At 48.9% G+C, this 19,870-nt stretch overlaps 1 protein-coding gene across 6 annotated transcripts in view; it reads right to left on the bottom strand.

Annotated features, from left to right (window-relative positions):
• The window catches only part of LOC143997825 (uncharacterized), an 82,037-nt gene that overhangs the window by 37,653 nt on the left and 24,514 nt on the right, over positions 1 to 19,870 (bottom strand). For all 6 annotated transcript variants that reach the window (XM_077493645.1, XM_077493646.1, XM_077493650.1 and 3 more), the window contains 3 exons: positions 16,971 to 17,072; positions 12,923 to 13,024; positions 9,046 to 9,147 (listed from right to left, as the gene is read on the bottom strand). In XM_077493645.1, coding sequence (XP_077349771.1) covers positions 9,046 to 9,147; positions 12,923 to 13,024; positions 16,971 to 17,072 — 306 coding nt within the window. The remainder of the gene's footprint in view (positions 1 to 9,045; positions 9,148 to 12,922; positions 13,025 to 16,970; positions 17,073 to 19,870) is intronic.

Raw genomic sequence — 19,870 nt, 5'->3', positions numbered from 1 at the left:
GAAGCTACTCTTACAAAAGCCGACGGGAAACTTCAGGGCCTCAGTGAAGGAGCTAGTTGAACGTCCCATTGGTGGAAACTCCAGTCCAAAGTTAAGAAAGCAACCAAGAAGAAGAAGAAGGAATGAAAGTCGTTTGCTACCTCTTTCCCTCCCTTGCCTGTCAAAAAGGAAACAAGGCCCTCAGGGAAGGAAAGCCGGACACGGGGAAATCAATGCACACCCTTCTGAGCGAGTTGTTAGACTCCATCGCCACCAAAGAGGTTGGTTAGGGCTCAAACTATAGAGTCACTAGCTAGAAATCTGCCGAAGGACCTGGTAGGGCCTTCTCCTATAGTCTTGATACAAGTAGAGGGCATCTATACTGAAGGCTTGCTGGATACCAGTGCTCGGGTGACGTTGTTGTATCGGGACTTCTATCACAAGTTCTTGAGGGACACTCCTTTGTGTAAAGTCGAGGATTAAGGCCGCGTACACACGGGCGGACTGTTCGCCCAACTTTGTCCGCTGAACAGTGTTTCAGCGGACAGTCCGCTCGTGTGTGGGGCTTCAGCGGACAGTTTCAGCGGACAGTCTGACGAACAAAGTTTTTCGGAATTTCCGTAAGACAGTCCACTGAAACTTGGTTTTGTCCGTCCAAACTTGGTTTCAGCGGACAGTCCGCTCGTGTGTAGGCAAGTTGGACGGACTAAGTATCGCGCATGCTCAGAAAGGGTTTACACGGCCGAAGGTTGCATTGCAGTGTATAGGACGTCGTTTTTCTAGTCCCGTCGTACGTGCCGTTCACGTCATCGCGCACGCTTTCAGCGGACTGTCTGTTCATCGTGTGTGGTCAAGTCCGTTCATGCAAATTTTGAGCGGACTGTTTGTCGGATTGTTTGACGAACAAAGTTGGGCGAACAGTCCGCCCGTGTGTACGCGGCCTTAGAGATCTGTTGTATAGGAACCCAAAAATGCTTGTATGACAATTATATAGTGCCTTGTGAAAGTATTCGGCCCCCTTGAACTTTTCAACCTTTTGCCACATTTCAGGCTTCAAACATAAAGATATAAAATTTTAATTTTTTGTGAAGAATCACCAACAAGTGGGACACAATTGTGAAGTGGAACGAAATCTATTGGATATTTTAAACTTTTTTAGCAAATAAAAAAACTGAAAAGTGGTGCGTGCAAAATGATTCGGCCCCTTTACTTTCAGTGCAGCAAACTCACTCCAGAAGTTCAGCGAGGATCTCTGAATGATCCAATGTTGTCCTAAATGACTGATGGTGATAAATAGAATCCACCTGTGTGTAATCAAGTCTCTGTATAAATGCACCTGCTCTGTGATAGTCTCAGGGTTCTGTTGAAAGCGCAGAGAGCATCATGAAGACCAAGGAACACACCAGGCAGGTCCGTAATACTGTGGTGGAGAAGTTTAAAGCCGGATTTGGATACAAAAAAGATTTCCCAAGCTTTAAACATCCCAAGGAGCACTGTGCAAGCGATCATTTTGAAATGGAAGGAGTATCAGACCACTGCAAATCTACCAAGACCTGGCCGTCCCTCTAAACTTTCAGCTCAGACAAGGAGAAGACTGATCAGAGATGCAGCCAAGAGGCCCATGATCACTCTGGATGAACTGCAGAGGACTACAGCTGAGGTGGGAGAGTCTGTCCATAGGACAACAATCAGTCGTACACTGCACAAATCTGCCCTTTATGGAAGAGTGGCAAGAAGAAAGCCATTTCTCAAAGATATCCATAAAAAGTCTCGTCTAAAGTTTGCCACAAGCCACCTGGGAGACACACCAAACATGTGGAAGAAGGTGCTCTGGTCACATGAAACCAAAATCCAACTTTTTGCCCACAATGCAAAACGATATGTTTGGCGTAAAAGCAACACAGCTCATCACCCTCAACACACCATCCCCACTGTCACACATGGTGGTGGCAGCATCATGGTTTGGGCCTGCTTTTCTTCAGCAGGGACAGGGAAGATGGTTAAAATTGAGGGGAAGATGGATGCAGCCAAATACAGGACCATTCTGGATGAAAACCTGTTGGAGTCTGCAAAAGACCTGAAACTGGGACGGAGATTTATCTTCCAACAAGACAATGATCCCAAACATACAGCAAAATCTACAAAGGAATGGTTCACAAATAAACGTATCCAGGTGTTAGAATGGCCAAGTCAAAGTCCAGACCTGAATCCAATCGAGAATCTGTGGAAAGAGCTGAAAACTGCTGTTCACAAACGCTCTCCATCCAACCTCACTGAGCTCCAGCTGTTTTGCAAGGAAGAATGGGCAAGAATTTCAGTCTCTCGATGTGCAAAACTGATAGAGACACCCCAAGCGACTTGCAGCTGTAATCGCAGCAAAAGGCGGCTCTACAAAGTATTAACGCAAGGGGGCCCAATCATTTTACACGCCCCACTTTTCATTTTTTTATTAGTTAAAAAAGTTTCAAAAACCCAATAGATTTCATTCCACTTCACAATTGTGTCCCACTTGTTGGTGATTCTTCACAAAAAATAACAATTTTATATCTTTATGTTTGAAGTCTGAAATGTGGCAAAAGGTTGAAAAGTTCAAGGGGGTGAATACTTTCACAAGTCACTGTATACCCATCAAGATAAGCTTTGATACTTCCTTGGCTGGAAAGCCAGGGCCCTTCGACATTTTGGCTCTTGTCTGTCCCCGACCTCCTGGGGCAGGCCACAATTCCTTGCTGATAGGCACCAACACCAATCTTGTAAGGAGGTTACTCACGCTGCTGGCGTTGGAAGGTGCTCCCATAGGTAAGATCTATCCTCAGTTAAGGCAGGCTTTTCAGCGAATGTTGCAAGAGAAGAAGCCCACGGAAGGGGTATGACGACTGTGGCGATTAGACACCCAAGAAAAGGTGTTGCAGCCTGGGGAAAGAACCTGTATGAAAACTGTTAAGTTGTCATGGGATCAACCGGGTCCCTTTATGGTGGTAGAAGCTGACCCACTGGAGGAAGATAGCAGGATAGAACTGGTTCTGGAGATCGTACCCACTAGGGCCTTACAGGGAAGCGCAAGTGGAATTTCGGTCAGTGTGGGGAATGTCACCAGCCATCCAATCAGCCTGAGGCCTCGTATAGTGATTGGGAAAGTAAGTGCTCCCACCCCAGTGACAGGGGACGAATTACCTCGGAGGGAAAATTGAAGAGAGATCCCTGTCCAGTGCCCAAATCTGTCCCCCAGATGGGAAGGGAGAATTCAAGCTCAATTAGCTCGATGGGAGAAAATGTTCTCCAAGAATGACTTCAATGTGGGTTATGCCAGGAGTGCCCAACACCGAATTCTGCTAAGTGAAGATAAGCCTTTCCGAGAGCTAGATGATTCCCTCTGTGTGACCCGGAGGACCTTGGAGAATAGTTGGCTGAACTTAAACGGTCGGGGGCCATTAGGGGGTCCAGAAGCCCTTATGCCTCTCCTATTGTGGTCGTGATAAAGAAAAATGGATCCCTCCAGATGTGTATTGACTACCGATATCTCCTCCTGTGCCCTGCTGATCCTCCCAGTACTGTGCCCTCCTGATCCTCCCAGTATTGTGCCCTCCCGATCCTCCCAGTACTGTGCCCTCCTGATCCTCCCAGTATTGTGCCCTCCTGATCCTCCCAGTATTGTGCCCTCCTGATCCTCCCAGTATTGTGCCCTCCTGATCCTCCCAGTGTTGTGCCCTCCTGATCCTCCCAGTATTGTGCCCTCCTGATCTTCCCAGTATTGTGCCCTCCCAATCCTCCCAGTATTGTGCCCTCCCAGTATTGTGCCCTCCTGATCTTCCCAGTATTGTGCCCTCCTGATCCTCCCAGTATTGTGCCCTCCTGATCTTCCCAGTATTGTGCTCTCCTGATCCTCCCAGTATTGTGCCCTCCTGATCTTCCCAGTATTGTGCCCTCCTGATCTTCCCAGTATTGTGCCCTCCTGATCTTCCCAGTATTGTGCCCTCCTGATCCTCCCAGTATTGTGCCCTCCCAATCCTCCCAGTATTGTGCCCTCCTGATCTTCCCAGTATTGTGCCCTCCCAATCCTCCCAGTATTGTGCCCTCCTGATCTTCCCAGTATTGTGCCCTCCTGATCCTCCCAGTATTGTGCCCTCCCGATCCTCCCAGTATTGTGCCCTCCTGATCCTCCCAGTGTTGTGCCCTCCTGATCCTCCCAGTATTGTGCCCTCCTGATCTTCCCAGTATTGTGCCCTCCCAATCCTCCCAGTATTGTGCCCTCCCAGTATTGTGCCCTCCTGATCTTCCCAGTATTGTGCCCTCCTGATCCTCCCAGTATTGTGCCCTCCTGATCTTCCCAGTATTGTGCCCTCCTGATCTTCCCAGTATTGTGCTCTCCTGATCCTCCCAGTATTGTGCCCTCCTGATCTTCCCAGTATTGTGCCCTCCTGATCTTCCCAGTATTGTGCCCTCCTGATCTTCCCAGTATTGTGCCCTCCTGATCTTCCCAGTATTGTGCCCTCCTGATCCTCCCAGTATTGTGCCCTCCCAATCCTCCCAGTATTGTGCCCTCCTGATCTTCCCAGTATTGTGCCCTCCCAATCCTCCCAGTATTGTGCCCTCCTGATCTTCCCAGTATTGTGCCCTCCCAATCCTCCCAGTATTGTGCCCTCCTGATCTTCCCAGTATTGTGCCCTCCCAATCCTCCCAGTATTGTGCCCTCCTGATCTTCCCAGTATTGTGCCCTCCCAATCCTCCCAGTATTGTGCCCTCCTGATCTTCCCAGTATTGTGCCCTCCTGATCCTCCCAGTATTGCGCCCTCCTGATCCTCCCAGTATTGCGCCCTCCTGATCCTCCCAGTATTGCGCCCTCCTGATCTTCCCAGTATTGTGCCCTCCTGATCTTCCCAGTATTGTGCCCTCCTGATCCTCCCAGTATTGTGCCCTCCCGATCCTCCCAGTATTGTGCCCTCCTGATCCTCCCAGTATTGCGCCCTCCTGATCCTCCCAGTATTGCGCCCTCCTGATCCTCCCAGTATTGCGCCCTCCTGATCTTCCCAGTATTGTGCCCTCCTGATCCTCCCAGTATTGTGCCCTCCTTATCCTTCCAGTATTGCGCCCTCCTGATCTTCCCAGTATTGTGCCCTCCTGATCTTCCCAGTATTGTGCCCTCCTGATCCTCCCAGTATTGTGCCCTCTCGATCGTCCCAGTATTGTGCCCTCCCGATCTTCCCAGTATTGTGCCCTCCTGATCCTCCCAGTATTGTGCCCCCCTGATCTTCCCAGTATTGTGCCCTCCTGATCTTCCCAGTATTGTGCCCTCCTGATCCTCCCAGTATTGTGCCCTCCTGATCCTCCCAGTATTGTGCCCTCCTGATCTTCCCAGTATTGTGCCCTCCTGATCTTCCCAGTACTGTGCCCTCCTGATCCTCCCAGTATTGTGCCCTCCCGATCTTCCCAGTATTGTGCCCTCCTGATCCTCCCAGTATTGTGCCCTCCTGATCTTCCCAGTATTGTGCCCTCCTGATCCTCCCAGTATTGTGCCCTCCTGATCCTCCCAGTATTGTGCCCTCTCGATCGTCCCAGTATTGTGCCCTCCCGATCTTCCCAGTATTGTGCCCTCCTGATCCTCCCAGTATTGTGCCCTCCTGATCTTCCCAGTATTGTGCCCTCCTGATCTTCCCAGTATTGTGCCCTCCTGATCCTCCCAGTATTGTGCCCTCCCAATCCTCCCAATATTGTGCCCTCCTGATCTTCCCAGTATTGTGCCCTCCTAAACTTCCCAGTATTGTGCCCTCCCAATCCTCCCAGTATTGTGCCCTCCTGATCTTCCCAGTATTGTGCCCTCCCGATCCTCCCAGTATTGTGCCCTCCTGATCTTCCCAGTATTGTGCCCTCCTGACCCTCCCAGTATTGCGCCCTCCTGATCTTCCCAGTATTGTGCCCTCCTGATCCTCCCAGTATTGCGCCCTCCTGATCCTCCCAGTATTGCGCCCTCCTGATCTTCCCAGTATTGTGCCCTCCTGATCTTTCCAGTATTGTGCCCTCCTGATCCTTCCAGTATTGTGCCCTCCTTATCCTTCCAGTATTGTGCCATCCTGATCCCAGTACTGTGCCCTCCTGATCTTCCCAGTATTGTGCCCTCTCGATCGTCCCAGTATTGTGCCCTCCCGATCTTCCCAGTATTGTGCCCTCCCGATCCTCCCAGTATTGTGCCCTCCTGATCTTCCCAGTATTGTGCCCTCCTGATCCTCCCAGTATTGTGCCCTCCTGATCCTCCCAGTATAGTGCCCTCCTGATCCTCCCAGTACTGTGCCCTCCCGATGTTTCCAGTATTGTGCCCTCGTGATCCTCCCAGTATTGTGCCCTCCTGATCATTCCAGTATTGTGTCCTCCTGATCCGCCCAGTTCTGTGCCCTCCTGATCCCAGTACTGTGCCCTCCTGATCCTCCCAGTATTGTGCCCTCCTGATCCTCCCAGTATTGTGGGTCCTCCTTATCCTCCCAGTACTGTGCCCTCCTGATCCTCCCAGTATTGTGCCCTCCTGATCCTCCCAGTATTGTGCCCTCCTGATCCTCCCAGTACTGTGCTCTCCTGATCCTCCCAGTATTGTGCCCTCCTGATCCTCCCAGTATTGTGCCCTCCTGATCCTCCCAGTATTGTGCCCTCCTGATCCTCCCAGTATTGTGCCCTCCTGATCCTCCCGGTACTGTGCCCTCCTGATCCTCCCAGTATTGTGCCCTCCTGATCCAAGAACCGTGCCCTTTCTAAACCCAGAACTGTGCCCTTTATGTTGATTAGTCTTTCATTTATGGTTTGTTTTCTTGTTGTTTAAAATCGATTTTATTGAAAGTACTAATAAATATATGTTTAATTCTATCAGCTATTTATACTTTAATTCTTGAGAGTAGTCCCATAAATCGGGGCAGGCTGGTAGGGGCCCCAGTGCATTACTTTACCCAGGGGCCCACAATGCAATTAAGACAGCCCTGCCCCCGCCAACTCTATGATAACCCCCCGGCATTGGACAATGGGCTCCCTGGTCACCTAGAGAATCGCAGGTGGGCAGCCATAGAACCGGTATAACCGCTTCTGTCCAATCACAGAGATGTGCGTCTTTTGGCGTATTTATTGCAGTATGTTTCCATTTCACATGTACGCCATTTCTTTCTTTTTTTTTTCTAATAATGGAAAATGTTACTGCAAAAAGAATCGTCTGATTATCCGAGAGTCAAACACTACCGCGCCGCTCCCATCCGAATAAAATGAATGCATCCAAACTACTCTGTATTAATTCCTTCATTATCTTATGACGTGGAATTTATTTTGCCATTCCCATTGTTGGGCGGCGCACATACTAATGAAACAAATGTTCTCAACCCAATGGCGGCCACATGGTCGGTCGGGTCATGGTCGGCAACCCCTCCCCCGCCTCGGGTCGGTCAGTCAGCCCCGCACTTTCCCCGTCTCACGCACAGCGCTCCAGGCGGAGGGCGGCGGCGGCTTCTCTCCGGGCTGCAGGCGGCTGCTTCCTCACTTCCCCTGCGTCTCTTTTCTCCTCCTCCTCCCGGCGGCCAATCGGATCTCCTTTCGGCCAATCAGGTGAGGCTTCCTGATTGGCAGGGAGGCGAATCGGTGTGACAATAGGGAATATTCATTCCCTATATAGGGAATAGGGAATATTCATTCCCTATTGTCACACAAGTGGGTGGGCTCGGGGTTCAATGCAATGCGCCCTGAGCCAACCCATTTTTGAAGCCAATTGGAGCCTCGGGCTCTAACCATGTGCTTAAAAAAAACAAAATAAAATTGGAATCCATGCGACCGGTGCCCCACATGTAGATTAGGAGGCCAAAAGCATGTATGGGGGGGTGGGGGGGCAGCGCTGTCTCAACCCCAATACAGGAGGAATATTATCACAATATTCACGCCACACTCAAAACGAATGAATCCGAATCAATTCACATCATTCCTTCTGTTGTAACTTTATTTCAGATGCTTCAAACAAAACGAATGAATAGAAATAAAAGTGATATTTTCCTTGTAATTTATTTCGGATTTGTTGAAATTCACTACGATTCACATTCAGATTCACCCGAATCTCTGAATCATCCAAATTTTGTCCAAATTTCGATTTGTAACCAAACAAATCACAGGTAGTTACATAGTCAGGCTGAAAAAAGACACAAATCCACCCAATTCAAGGGTGGATTTGTGTCTTTTTTCAGCCTGACTATGTAACTACCTGTGATTTGTTTGGTTACAAATAAAATGGAAAACAAAATATGATACAATCCTATGCCCACAGATGATCCAGAGGAACTACCTACCTGGCACCCCCCCCAGGAAGGACGTCTAGGTGTTTCTATGGGGTGTCTCTGCTGGCTGTGTGGCAGGAAGTGACGTCACATGTGTAGGCGGGGTCAGTGGGATGAGGGTGTGGCTTTGAGTTACGACCTCAGACTGACACCAATGATGGAGCACTATTCCCCTCACTGATACCAATGATGGAGCGCTATTCCTCCCACTGACACCAATGATGGGGCGCTATTCCTCCCACTGATACCAATGAAGGGGCACTATTCCTCCCACTGATAACAATGATGGGGCACTATTCCTCCCACTGACACCAATTATGGGGCACTATTCCTCCCACTGATACCAATGATGGGGCACTGTTCCTCCCACTGATACCAATGAAGGGGCACTATTCCTCCCACTGACACCAATTATGGGGCACTATTCCTCCCACTGATACCAATGATGGGGCACTGTTCCTCCCACTGATACCAATTATGGGGCACTATTCCTCCCACTGACACCAATGATGGGGCACTATTCCTCCCACTGATACCAATGATGGGGCACTATTCCTCCCACTGATACCAATGATGGGGCGCTATTCCTCCCACTGATACCAATGATGGGGCACTATTCCTCCCACTGATACCAATATTGGGGCACTATTCCTCCCACTGATACTAATGATGGGGCAATGTTACCCATGCCAGGATAATAAACTGGCCCTTTGTTGAGGTGAATATGAGCATCTCCCAGGTTCAGATGTCCACCTTGTACAGATATCAGATGCCATACCTGGGTGGGAGGCTCCTCCTGTCTCTTCCATGGTGCTGGTGGTGACTGTGATCCCCCCTCCGGTGGGGTACAATGAGCCCAGTTCTGTACTGTTATCACTTTCTATAAAACAAAACAGAAAATTTAGATGAGGAGGAGGGATAAAGGGAGACATTTTGGGGGGAGATTTTCATCATTACTGAAACCTCATCTAAATTAATCTTTAGATTTCACCAAGCTGGTTTTGGCAACATTTGCCTTAAAAAAAAAGAAAAACCTCAAATGCAAGCCCTGATACTCCCTCCCAGCCAACCTTAGTAAGAATAAAAGGTGCTCCATGGAGAATTAAGGGTTCAGTAGCAGCACACATAGTGCTCTCCTTAGTCACACACAATGAGATCAGCACACATAGAGCTCTCCTTAGTCACACAGGATGAGATCAGCACACATAGAGCTCTCCTTAGTCACACAGGATGAGAGCAGCACACATAGTGCTCTCCTTAGTCACACAGGATGAGATCAGCACACATAGTGCTCTCCTTAGTCACACAGGATGAGAGCAGCACACATAGTGCTCTCCTTAGTCACACACGATGAGAGCAGCACACATAGTGCTCTCCTTAGTCACACAGGATGAGAGCAGCACACATAGTGCTCTCCTTAGCCACACACGATGAGAGCAGCACACATAGTGCTCTCCTTAGTCACACAGGATGAGAGCAGCACACATAGTGCTCTCCTTAGTCACACACGATGAGAGCAGCACACATAGTGCTCTCCTTAGTCACACACGATGAGAGCAGCACACATAGTGCTCTCCTTAGTCACACAGGATGAGAGCAGCACACATAGTGCTCTCCTTAGTCACACAGGATGAGAGCAGCACACATAGTGCTCTCCTTAGCCACACACGATGAGAGCAGCACACATAGTGCTCTCCTTAGTCACACAGGATGAGAGCAGCACACATAGTGCTCTCCTTAGTCACACACAGGATGAGAGCAGCACACATAGTGCTCTCCTTAGTCACACACGCTGAGAGCAGCACACATAGAGCTCTCCTTAGTCACGCACGATGAGAGCAGCACACATAGTGCTCTCCTTAGCCACACACGATGAGAGCAGCACACATAGTGCTCTCCTTAGTCACGCACGATGAGAGCAGCACACATAGTGCTCTCCTTAGTCACGCACGATGAGAGCAGCACACATAGTGCTCTCCTTAGCCACACACGATGAGAGCAGCACACATAGTGCTCTCCTTAGTCACACAGGATGAGAGCAGCACACATAGTGCTCTCCTTAGTCACACACGATGAGAGCAGCACACATAGTGCTCTCCTTAGTCACACACGATGAGAGCAGCACACATAGTGCTCTCCTGATCCTCCCAGTATTGTGCCCTCCTGATCCTCCCAGTATTGTGCCATCCTGATCCTCCCAGTACTGTGCCATCCTGACACTCCCAGTACTGTGCCATCCTTATCCAAGAACCGTGCCCTTTCTAAACCCAGAACTGTGCCCTTTATGTTGATTAGTCTTTCATTTATGGTTTGTTTTCTTGTTGTTTAAAATCGATTTTATTGAAAGTACTAATAAATATATGTTTAATTCTATCAGCTATTTATACTTTAATTATTGAGAGTAGTCCCATAAATCGGGGCAGGCTGGTAGGGGCCCCAGTGCATTACTTTACCCAGGGGCCCACAATGCAATTAAGACAGCCCTGCCCCCGCCAACTCTATGATGACCCCCCGGCATTGGACAATGGGCTCCCTGGTCACCTAGAGAATCGCAGGTGGGCAGCCATAGAAGCGGTATAACCACTTCTGTCCAATCACAGAGATGTGCGTCTTTTGGCGTATTTATTGCAGTATGTTTCCATTTCACATGTACGCCATTTCTTTCTTTTTTTTTCTAATAATGGAAAATGTTACTGCAAAAAGAATCGTCTGATTATCCGAGAGTCAAACACTACCGCGCCGCTCCCATCCGAATAAAATGAATGCATCCAAACTACTCTGTATTCATTCCTTCATTATCTTATGACGTGGAATTTATTTTGCCATTCCCATTGTTGGGCGGCGCACATACTAATGAAACAAATGTTCTCAACCCAATGGCGGCCACATGGTCAGTCGGGTCATGGTCGGCAACCCCTCCCCCGCCTCGGGTCGGTCAGTCAGCCCCGCACTTTCCCCGTGTCACGCACAGCGCTCCAGGCGGAGGGCGGCGGCGGCTTCTCTCCGGGCTGCAGGCGGCTGCTTCCTCACTTCCCCTGCGTCTCCTTTCTCCTCCTCCTCCCGGCGGCCAATCGGATCTCCTTTCGGCCAATCAGGTGAGGCTTCCTGATTGGCAGGGAGGCGAATCGGTGTGACAATAGGGAATATTCATTCCCTATATAGGGAATAGGGAATATTCATTCCCTATTGTCACACAAGTGGGTGGGCTCGGGGTTCAATGCAATGCGCCCTGAGCCAACCCATTTTTGAAGCCAATTGGAGCCTCGGGCTCTAACCATGTGCTTAAAAAAAACAAAATAAAATTGGAATCCATGCGTCCGGTGCCCCACATGTAGATTAGGAGGCCAAAAGCATGTATGGGGGGGTGGGGGGGGCAGCGCTGTCTCAACCCCAATACAGGAGGAATATTATCACAATATTCACGCCACACTCAAAACGAATGAATCCGAATCAATTCACATCATTCCTTCTGTTGTAACTTTATTTCAGATGCTTCAAACAAAACGAATGAATAGAAATAAAAGTGATATTTTCCTTGTAATTTATTTCGGATTTGTTGAAATTCACTACGATTCACATTCAGATTCACCCGAATCTCTGAATCATCCAAATTTTGTCCAAATTTCGATTTGTAACCAAACAAATCACAGGTAGTTACATAGTCAGGCTGAAAAAAGACACAAATCCACCCAATTCAAGGGTGGATTTGTGTCTTTTTTCAGCCTGACTATGTAACTACCTGTGATTTGTTTGGTTACAAATAAAATGGAAAACAAAATATGATACAATCCTATGCCCACAGATGATCCAGAGGAACTACCTACCTGGCACCCCCCCCCAGGAAGGACGTCTAGGTGTTTCTATGGGGTGTCTCTGCTGGCTGTGTGGCAGGAAGTGACGTCACATGTGTAGGCGGGGTCAGTGGGATGAGGGTGTGGCTTTGAGTTACGACCTCAGACTGACACCAATGATGGGGCACTATTCCTCCCACTGATACCAATGATGGAGCACTATTCCTCCCACTGACACCAATGATGGGGCACTATTCCCCTCACTGATACCAATGATGGAGCGCTATTCCTCCCACTGACACCAATGATGGGGCGCTATTCCTCCCACTGATACCAATGAAGGGGCACTATTCCTCCCACTGATAACAATGATGGGGCACTATTCCTCCCACTGACACCAATTATGGGGCACTATTCCTCCCACTGATACCAATGATGGGGCACTGTTCCTCCCACTGATACCAATTATGGGGCACTATTCCTCCCACTGACACCAATGATGGGGCACTATTCCTCCCACTGATACCAATGATGGGGCACTATTCCTCCCACTGATACCAATGATGGGGCGCTATTCCTCCCACTGATACCAATGATGGGGCACTATTCCTCCCACTGATACCAATATTGGGGCACTATTCCTCCCACTGATACTAATGATGGGGCACTATTCCTCCCACTGACACCAATGATGGGGCACTATTCCTCCCACTGATACCAATATTGGGGCACTATTCCTCCCACTGATACTAATGATGGGGCAATGTTACCCATGCCAGGATAATAAACTGGCCCTTTGTTGAGGTGAATATGAGCATCTCCCAGGTTCAGATGTCCACCTTGTACAGATATCAGATGCCATACCTGGGTGGGAGGCTCCTCCTGTCTCTTCCATGGTGCTGGTGGTGACTGTGATCCCCCCTCCGGTGGGGTACAATGAGCCCAGTTCTGTACTGTTATCACTTTCTATAAAACAAAACAGAAAATTTAGATGAGGAGGAGGGATAAAGGGAGACATTTTGGGGGGAGATTTTCATCATTACTGAAACCTCATCTAAATTAATCTTTAGATTTCACCAAGCTGGTTTTGGCAACATTTGCCTTAAAAAAAAAGAAAAACCTCAAATGCAAGCCCTGATACTCCCTCCCAGCCAACCTTAGTAAGAATAAAAAGTGCTCCATGGAGAATTAAGGGTTCAGTAGCAGCACACATAGTGCTCTCCTTAGTCACACACAATGAGATCAGCACACATAGAGCTCTCCTTAGTCACACAGGATGAGATCAGCACACATAGTGCTCTCCTTAGTCACACAGGATGAGAGCAGCACACATAGTGCTCTCCTTAGTCACACAGGATGAGAGCAGCACACATAGTGCTCTCCTTAGCCACACACGATGAGAGCAGCACACATAGTGCTCTCCTTAGCCACACACGATGAGAGCAGCACACATAGTGCTCTCCTTAGCCACACACGATGAGAGCAGCACACATAGTGCTCTCCTTAGTCACACAGGATGAGAGCAGCACACATAGTGCTCTCCTTAGCCACACACGATGAGAGCAGCACACATAGTGCTCTCCTTAGTCACACAGGATGAGAGCAGCACACATAGTGCTCTCCTTAGTCACACACGATGAGAGCAGCACACATAGAGCTCTCCTTAGTCACGCACGATGAGAGCAGCACACATAGTGCTCTCCTTAGCCACACACGATGAGAGCAGCACACATAGTGCTCTCCTTAGTCACACACAATGAGATCAGCACACATAGAGCTCTCCTTAGTCACACAGGATGAGATCAGCACACATAGTGCTCTCCTTAGTCACACAGGATGAGAGCAGCACACATAGTGCTCTCCTTAGTCACACAGGATGAGAGCAGCACACATAGTGCTCTCCTTAGCCACACACGATGAGAGCAGCACACATAGTGCTCTCCTTAGCCACACACGATGAGAGCAGCACACATAGTGCTCTCCTTAGCCACACACGATGAGAGCAGCACACATAGTGCTCTCCTTAGTCACACAGGATGAGAGCAGCACACATAGTGCTCTCCTTAGCCACACACGATGAGAGCAGCACACATAGTGCTCTCCTTAGTCACACAGGATGAGAGCAGCACACATAGTGCTCTCCTTAGTCACACACGATGAGAGCAGCACACATAGAGCTCTCCTTAGTCACGCACGATGAGAGCAGCACACATAGTGCTCTCCTTAGCCACACACGATGAGAGCAGCACACATAGTGCTCTCCTTAGTCACGCACGATGAGAGCAGCACACATAGTGCTCTCCTTAGTCACGCACGATGAGAGCAGCACACATAGTGCTCTCCTTAGCCACACACGATGAGAGCAGCACACATAGTGCTCTCCTTAGTCACACAGGATGAGAGCAGCACACATAGTGCTCTCCTTAGTCACACACGATGAGAGCAGCACACATAGTGCTCTCCTGATCCTCCCAGTATTGTGCCCTCCTGATCCTCCCAGTATTGTGCCATCCTGATCCTCCCAGTACTGTGCCATCCTGACACTCCCAGTACTGTGCCATCCTTATCCAAGAACCGTGCCCTTTCTAAACCCAGAACTGTGCCCTTTATGTTGATTAGTCTTTCATTTATGGTTTGTTTTCTTGTTGTTTAAAATCGATTTTATTGAAAGTACTAATAAATATATGTTTAATTCTATCAGCTATTTATACTTTAATTATTGAGAGTAGTCCCATAAATCGGGCAGGCTGGTAGGGGCCCCAGTGCATTACTTTACCCAGGGGCCCACAATGCAATTAAGACAGCCCTGCCCCCGCCAACTCTATGATGACCCCCCGGCATTGGACAATGGGCTCCCTGGTCACCTAGAGAATCGCAGGTGGGCAGCCATAGAAGCGGTATAACCACTTCTGTCCAATCACAGAGATGTGCGTCTTTTGGCGTATTTATTGCAGTATGTTTCCATTTCACATGTACGCCATTTCTTTCTTTTTTTTTCTAATAATGGAAAATGTTACTGCAAAAAGAATCGTCTGATTATCCGAGAGTCAAACACTACCGCGCCGCTCCCATCCGAATAAAATGAATGCATCCAAACTACTCTGTATTCATTCCTTCATTATCTTATGACGTGGAATTTATTTTGCCATTCCCATTGTTGGGCGGCGCACATACTAATGAAACAAATGTTCTCAACCCAATGGCGGCCACATGGTCAGTCGGGTCATGGTCGGCAACCCCTCCCCCGCCTCGGGTCGGTCAGTCAGCCCCGCACTTTCCCCGTGTCACGCACAGCGCTCCAGGCGGAGGGCGGCGGCGGCTTCTCTCCGGGCTGCAGGCGGCTGCTTCCTCACTTCCCCTGCGTCTCCTTTCTCCTCCTCCTCCCGGCGGCCAATCGGATCTCCTTTCGGCCAATCAGGTGAGGCTTCCTGATTGGCAGGGAGGCGAATCGGTGTGACAATAGGGAATATTCATTCCCTATATAGGGAATAGGGAATATTCATTCCCTATTGTCACACAAGTGGGTGGGCTCGGGGTTCAATGCAATGCGCCCTGAGCCAACCCATTTTTGAAGCCAATTGGAGCCTCGGGCTCTAACCATGTGCTTAAAAAAAACAAAATAAAATTGGAATCCATGCGTCCGGTGCCCCACATGTAGATTAGGAGGCCAAAAGCATGTATGGGGGGGTGGGGGGGCAGCGCTGTCTCAACCCCAATACAGGAGGAATATTATCACAATATTCACGCCACACTCAAAACGAATGAATCCGAATCAATTCACATCATTCCTTCTGTTGTAACTTTATTTCAGATGCTTCAAACAAAACGAATGAATAGAAATAAAAGTGATATTTTCCTTGTAATTTATTTCGGATTTGTTGAAATTCACTACGATTCAGATTCAGATTCACCCGAATCTCTGAATCATCCAAATTTTGTCCAAATTTCGATTTGTAACCAAACAAATCACAGGTAGTTACATAGTCAGGCTGAAAAAAGACACAAATCCACCCAATTCAAGGGTGGATTTGTGTCTTTTTTCAGCCTGACTATGTAACTACCTGTGATTTGTTTGGTTACAAATAAAATGGAAAACAAAATATGATACAATCCTATGCCCACAGATGATCCAGAGGAACTACCTACCTGGCACCCCCCCCAGGAAGGACGTCTAGGTGTTTCTATGGGGTGTCTCTGCTGGCTGTGTGGCAGGAAGTGACGTCACATGTGTAGGCGGGGTCAGTGGGATGAGGGTGTGGCTTTGAGTTACGACCTCAGACTGACACCAATGATGGAGCACTATTCCTCCCACTGATACCAATGATGGAGCGCTATTCCTCCCACTGACACCAATGATGGGGCACTATTCCCCTCACTGATACCAATGATGGGGCACTATTCCTCCCACTGATACCAATGAAGGGGCACTATTCCTCCCACTGACACCAATGATGGGGCACTATTCCTCCCACTGATACCAATGAAGGGGCACTATTCCTCCCACTGATAACAATGATGGGGCACTATTCCTCCCACTGACACCAATTATGGGGCACTATTCCTCCCACTGATACCAATGATGGGGCACTGTTCCTCCCACTGATACCAATTATGGGGCACTATTCCTCCCACTGACACCAATGATGGGGCACTATTCCTCCCACTGATACCAATGATGGGGCACTATTCCTCCCACTGATACCAATGATGGGGCGCTATTCCTCCCACTGATACCAATGATGGGGCACTATTCCTCCCACTGATACCAATATTGGGGCACTATTCCTCCCACTGATACTAATGATGGGGCAATGTTACCCATGCCAGGATAATAAACTGGCCCATTGTTGAGGTGAATATGAGCATCTCCCAGGTTCAGATGTCCACCTTGTACAGATATCAGATGCCATACCTGGGTGGGAGGCTCCTCCTGTCTCTTCCATGGTGCTGGTGGTGACTGTGATCCCCCCTCCGGTGGGGTACAATGAGCCCAGTTCTGTACTGTTATCACTTTCTATAAAACAAAACAGAAAATTTAGATGAGGAGGAGGGATAAAGGGAGACATTTTGGGGGGAGATTTTCATGATTACTGAAACCTCATCTAAATTAATCTTTAGATTTCACCAAGCTGGTTTTGGCAACATTTGCCTTAAAAAAAAAGAAAACCTCAAATGCAAGCCCTGATACTCCCTCCCAGCCAACCTTAGTAAGAATAAAAAGTGCTCCATGGAGAATTAAGGGTTCAGTAGCAGCACACATAGTGCTCTCCTTAGTCACACAGGATGAGATCAGCACACATAGAGCTCTCCTTAGTCACACAGGATGAGATCAGCACACATAGTGCTCTCCTTAGTCACACAGGATGAGAGCAGCACACATAGTGCTCTCCTTAGCCACACACGATGAGAGCAGCACACATAGTGCTCTCCTTAGTCACACACGATGAGAGCAGCACACATAGTGCTCTCCTTAGTCACACAGGATGAGAGCAGCACACATAGTGCTCTCCTTAGCCACACACGATGAGAGCAGCACACATAGTGCTCTCCTTAGTCACACAGGATGAGAGCAGCACACATAGTGCTCTCCTTAGCCACACACGATGAGAGCAGCACACATAGTGCTCTCCTTAGTCACACACGATGAGAGCAGCACACATAGAGCTCTCCTTAATCACACACGATGAGAGCAGCACACATAGTGCTCTCCTTAGTCACACACGATGAGAGCAGCACACATAGTGCTCTCCTTAGTCACACACGATGAGAGCAGCACACATAGTGCTCTCCTTAGTCACACACGATGAGAGCAGCACACATAGTGCTCTCCTTAGTCACACACGATGAGAGCAGCACACATAGAGCTCTCCTTAGCCACACACGATGAGAGCAGCACACATAGTGCTCTCCTTAGTCACACACGATGAGAGCAGTACACATAGTGCTCTCCTTAGTCACACACGATGAGAGCAGCACACATAGTGCTCTCCTTAGTCACACACGATGAGAGCAGCACACATAGTGCTCTCCTTAGTCACACACGATGAGAGCAGCACACATAGAGCTCTCCTTAGTCACACACGATGAGAGCAGCACACATAGTGCTCTCCTTAGTCACACAGGATGAGAGCAGCACACATAGTGCTCTCCTTAGTCACACACGATGAGAGCAGCACACACAGTGCTCTCCTTAGTCACACACGATGAGAGCAGCACACACAGTGCTCTCCTTAGTCACACAGGATGAGATCAGCACACATAGAGCTCTCCTTAGTCACACAGGATGAGAGCAGTACACATAGTGCTCTCCTTAGTCACACAGGATGAGAGCAGCACACATAGTGCTCTCCTTAGTCACACACGATGAGAGCAGCACACATAGTGCTCTCCTTATTCACACACGATGAGAGCAGCACACACAGTGCTCTCCTTAGTCACACACGATGAGAGCAGCACACACAGTGCTCTCCTTAGTCACACACGATGAGAGCAGCACACACAGTGCTCTCCTTAGTCACACAGGATGAGATCAGCACACATAGAGCTCTCCTTAGTCACACAGGATGAGAGCAGCACACATAGTGCTCTCCTTAGTCACACAGGATGAGAGCAGCACACATAGTGCTCTCCTTAGCCACACACGATGAGAGCAGCACACATAGTGCCCTCCTTAGTCACACACGATGAGAGCAGCACACATAGTGCTCTTCTTAGCCACACACGATGAGAGCAGCACACATAGTGCTCTCCTTAGCCACACACGATGAGAGCAGTACACATAGTGCTCTCCTTAGTCACACACGATGAGAGCAGCACACATAGTGCTCTCCTTAGCCACACACGATGAAAGCAGTACACATAGTGCTCTCCTTAGTCACACACGATGAGAGCAGCACACATAGAGCTCTCCTTAGCCACACACGATGAGAGCAGTACACATAGTGCTCTCCTTAGTCACGCACGATGAGAGCAGCACACATAGTGCTCTCCTTAGTCACGCACGATGAGAGCAGCACACATAGTGCTCTCCTTAGCCACACACGATGAGAGCAGTACACATAGTGCTCTCCTTAGTCACACACGATGAGAGCAGCACACATAGAGCTCTCCTTAGCCACACACGATGAGAGCAGCACACATAGTGCTCTCCTTAGTCACACACGATGAGAGCAGCACACATAGTGCTCTCCTTAGTCACACACGATGAGAGCAGCACACATAGTGCTCTCCTTAGCCACACACGATGAGAGCAGTACACATAGTGCTCTCCTTAGTCACACACGATGAGAGCAGCACACATAGAGCTCTCCTTAGCCACACACGATGAGAGCAGTACACATAGTGCTCTCCTTAGTCACGCACGATGAGAGCAGCACACATAGTGCTCTCCTTAGTCACGCACGATGAGAGCAGCACACATAGTGCTCTCCTTAGCCACACACGATGAGAGCAGTACACATAGTGCTCTCCTTAGTCACACACGATGAGAGCAGCACACATAGCGCTCTCCTTAGCCACACACGATGAAAGCAGCACACATAGTGCTCTCCTTAGTCACACACGATGAGAGCAGCACACATAGTGCTCTCCTTAGTCACACACGATGAGAGCAGCACACATAGTGCTCTCCTTAGTCACACACACGATGAGAGCAGCACACATAGTGCTCTCCTTAGTCACGCACGATGAGAGCAGCACACATAGTGCTCTCCTTAGTCACGCACGATGAGAGCAGCACACATAGTGCTCTCCTTAGTCACGCACGATGAGAGCAGCACACATAGTGCTCTCCTTAGTCACGCACGATGAAAG

Source organism: Lithobates pipiens, unplaced genomic scaffold, assembly GCF_037356315.1.
Source record: "Lithobates pipiens isolate NorthernLeopardFrog02 unplaced genomic scaffold, aLitPip1_a1.2 Scaffold_19, whole genome shotgun sequence".
Taxonomy (NCBI): Eukaryota; Metazoa; Chordata; class Amphibia; order Anura; family Ranidae; genus Lithobates; species Lithobates pipiens.
Note: the sequence above shows the minus strand (reverse complement) of the source record. Positions and strands in the feature narration are given on the sequence as shown.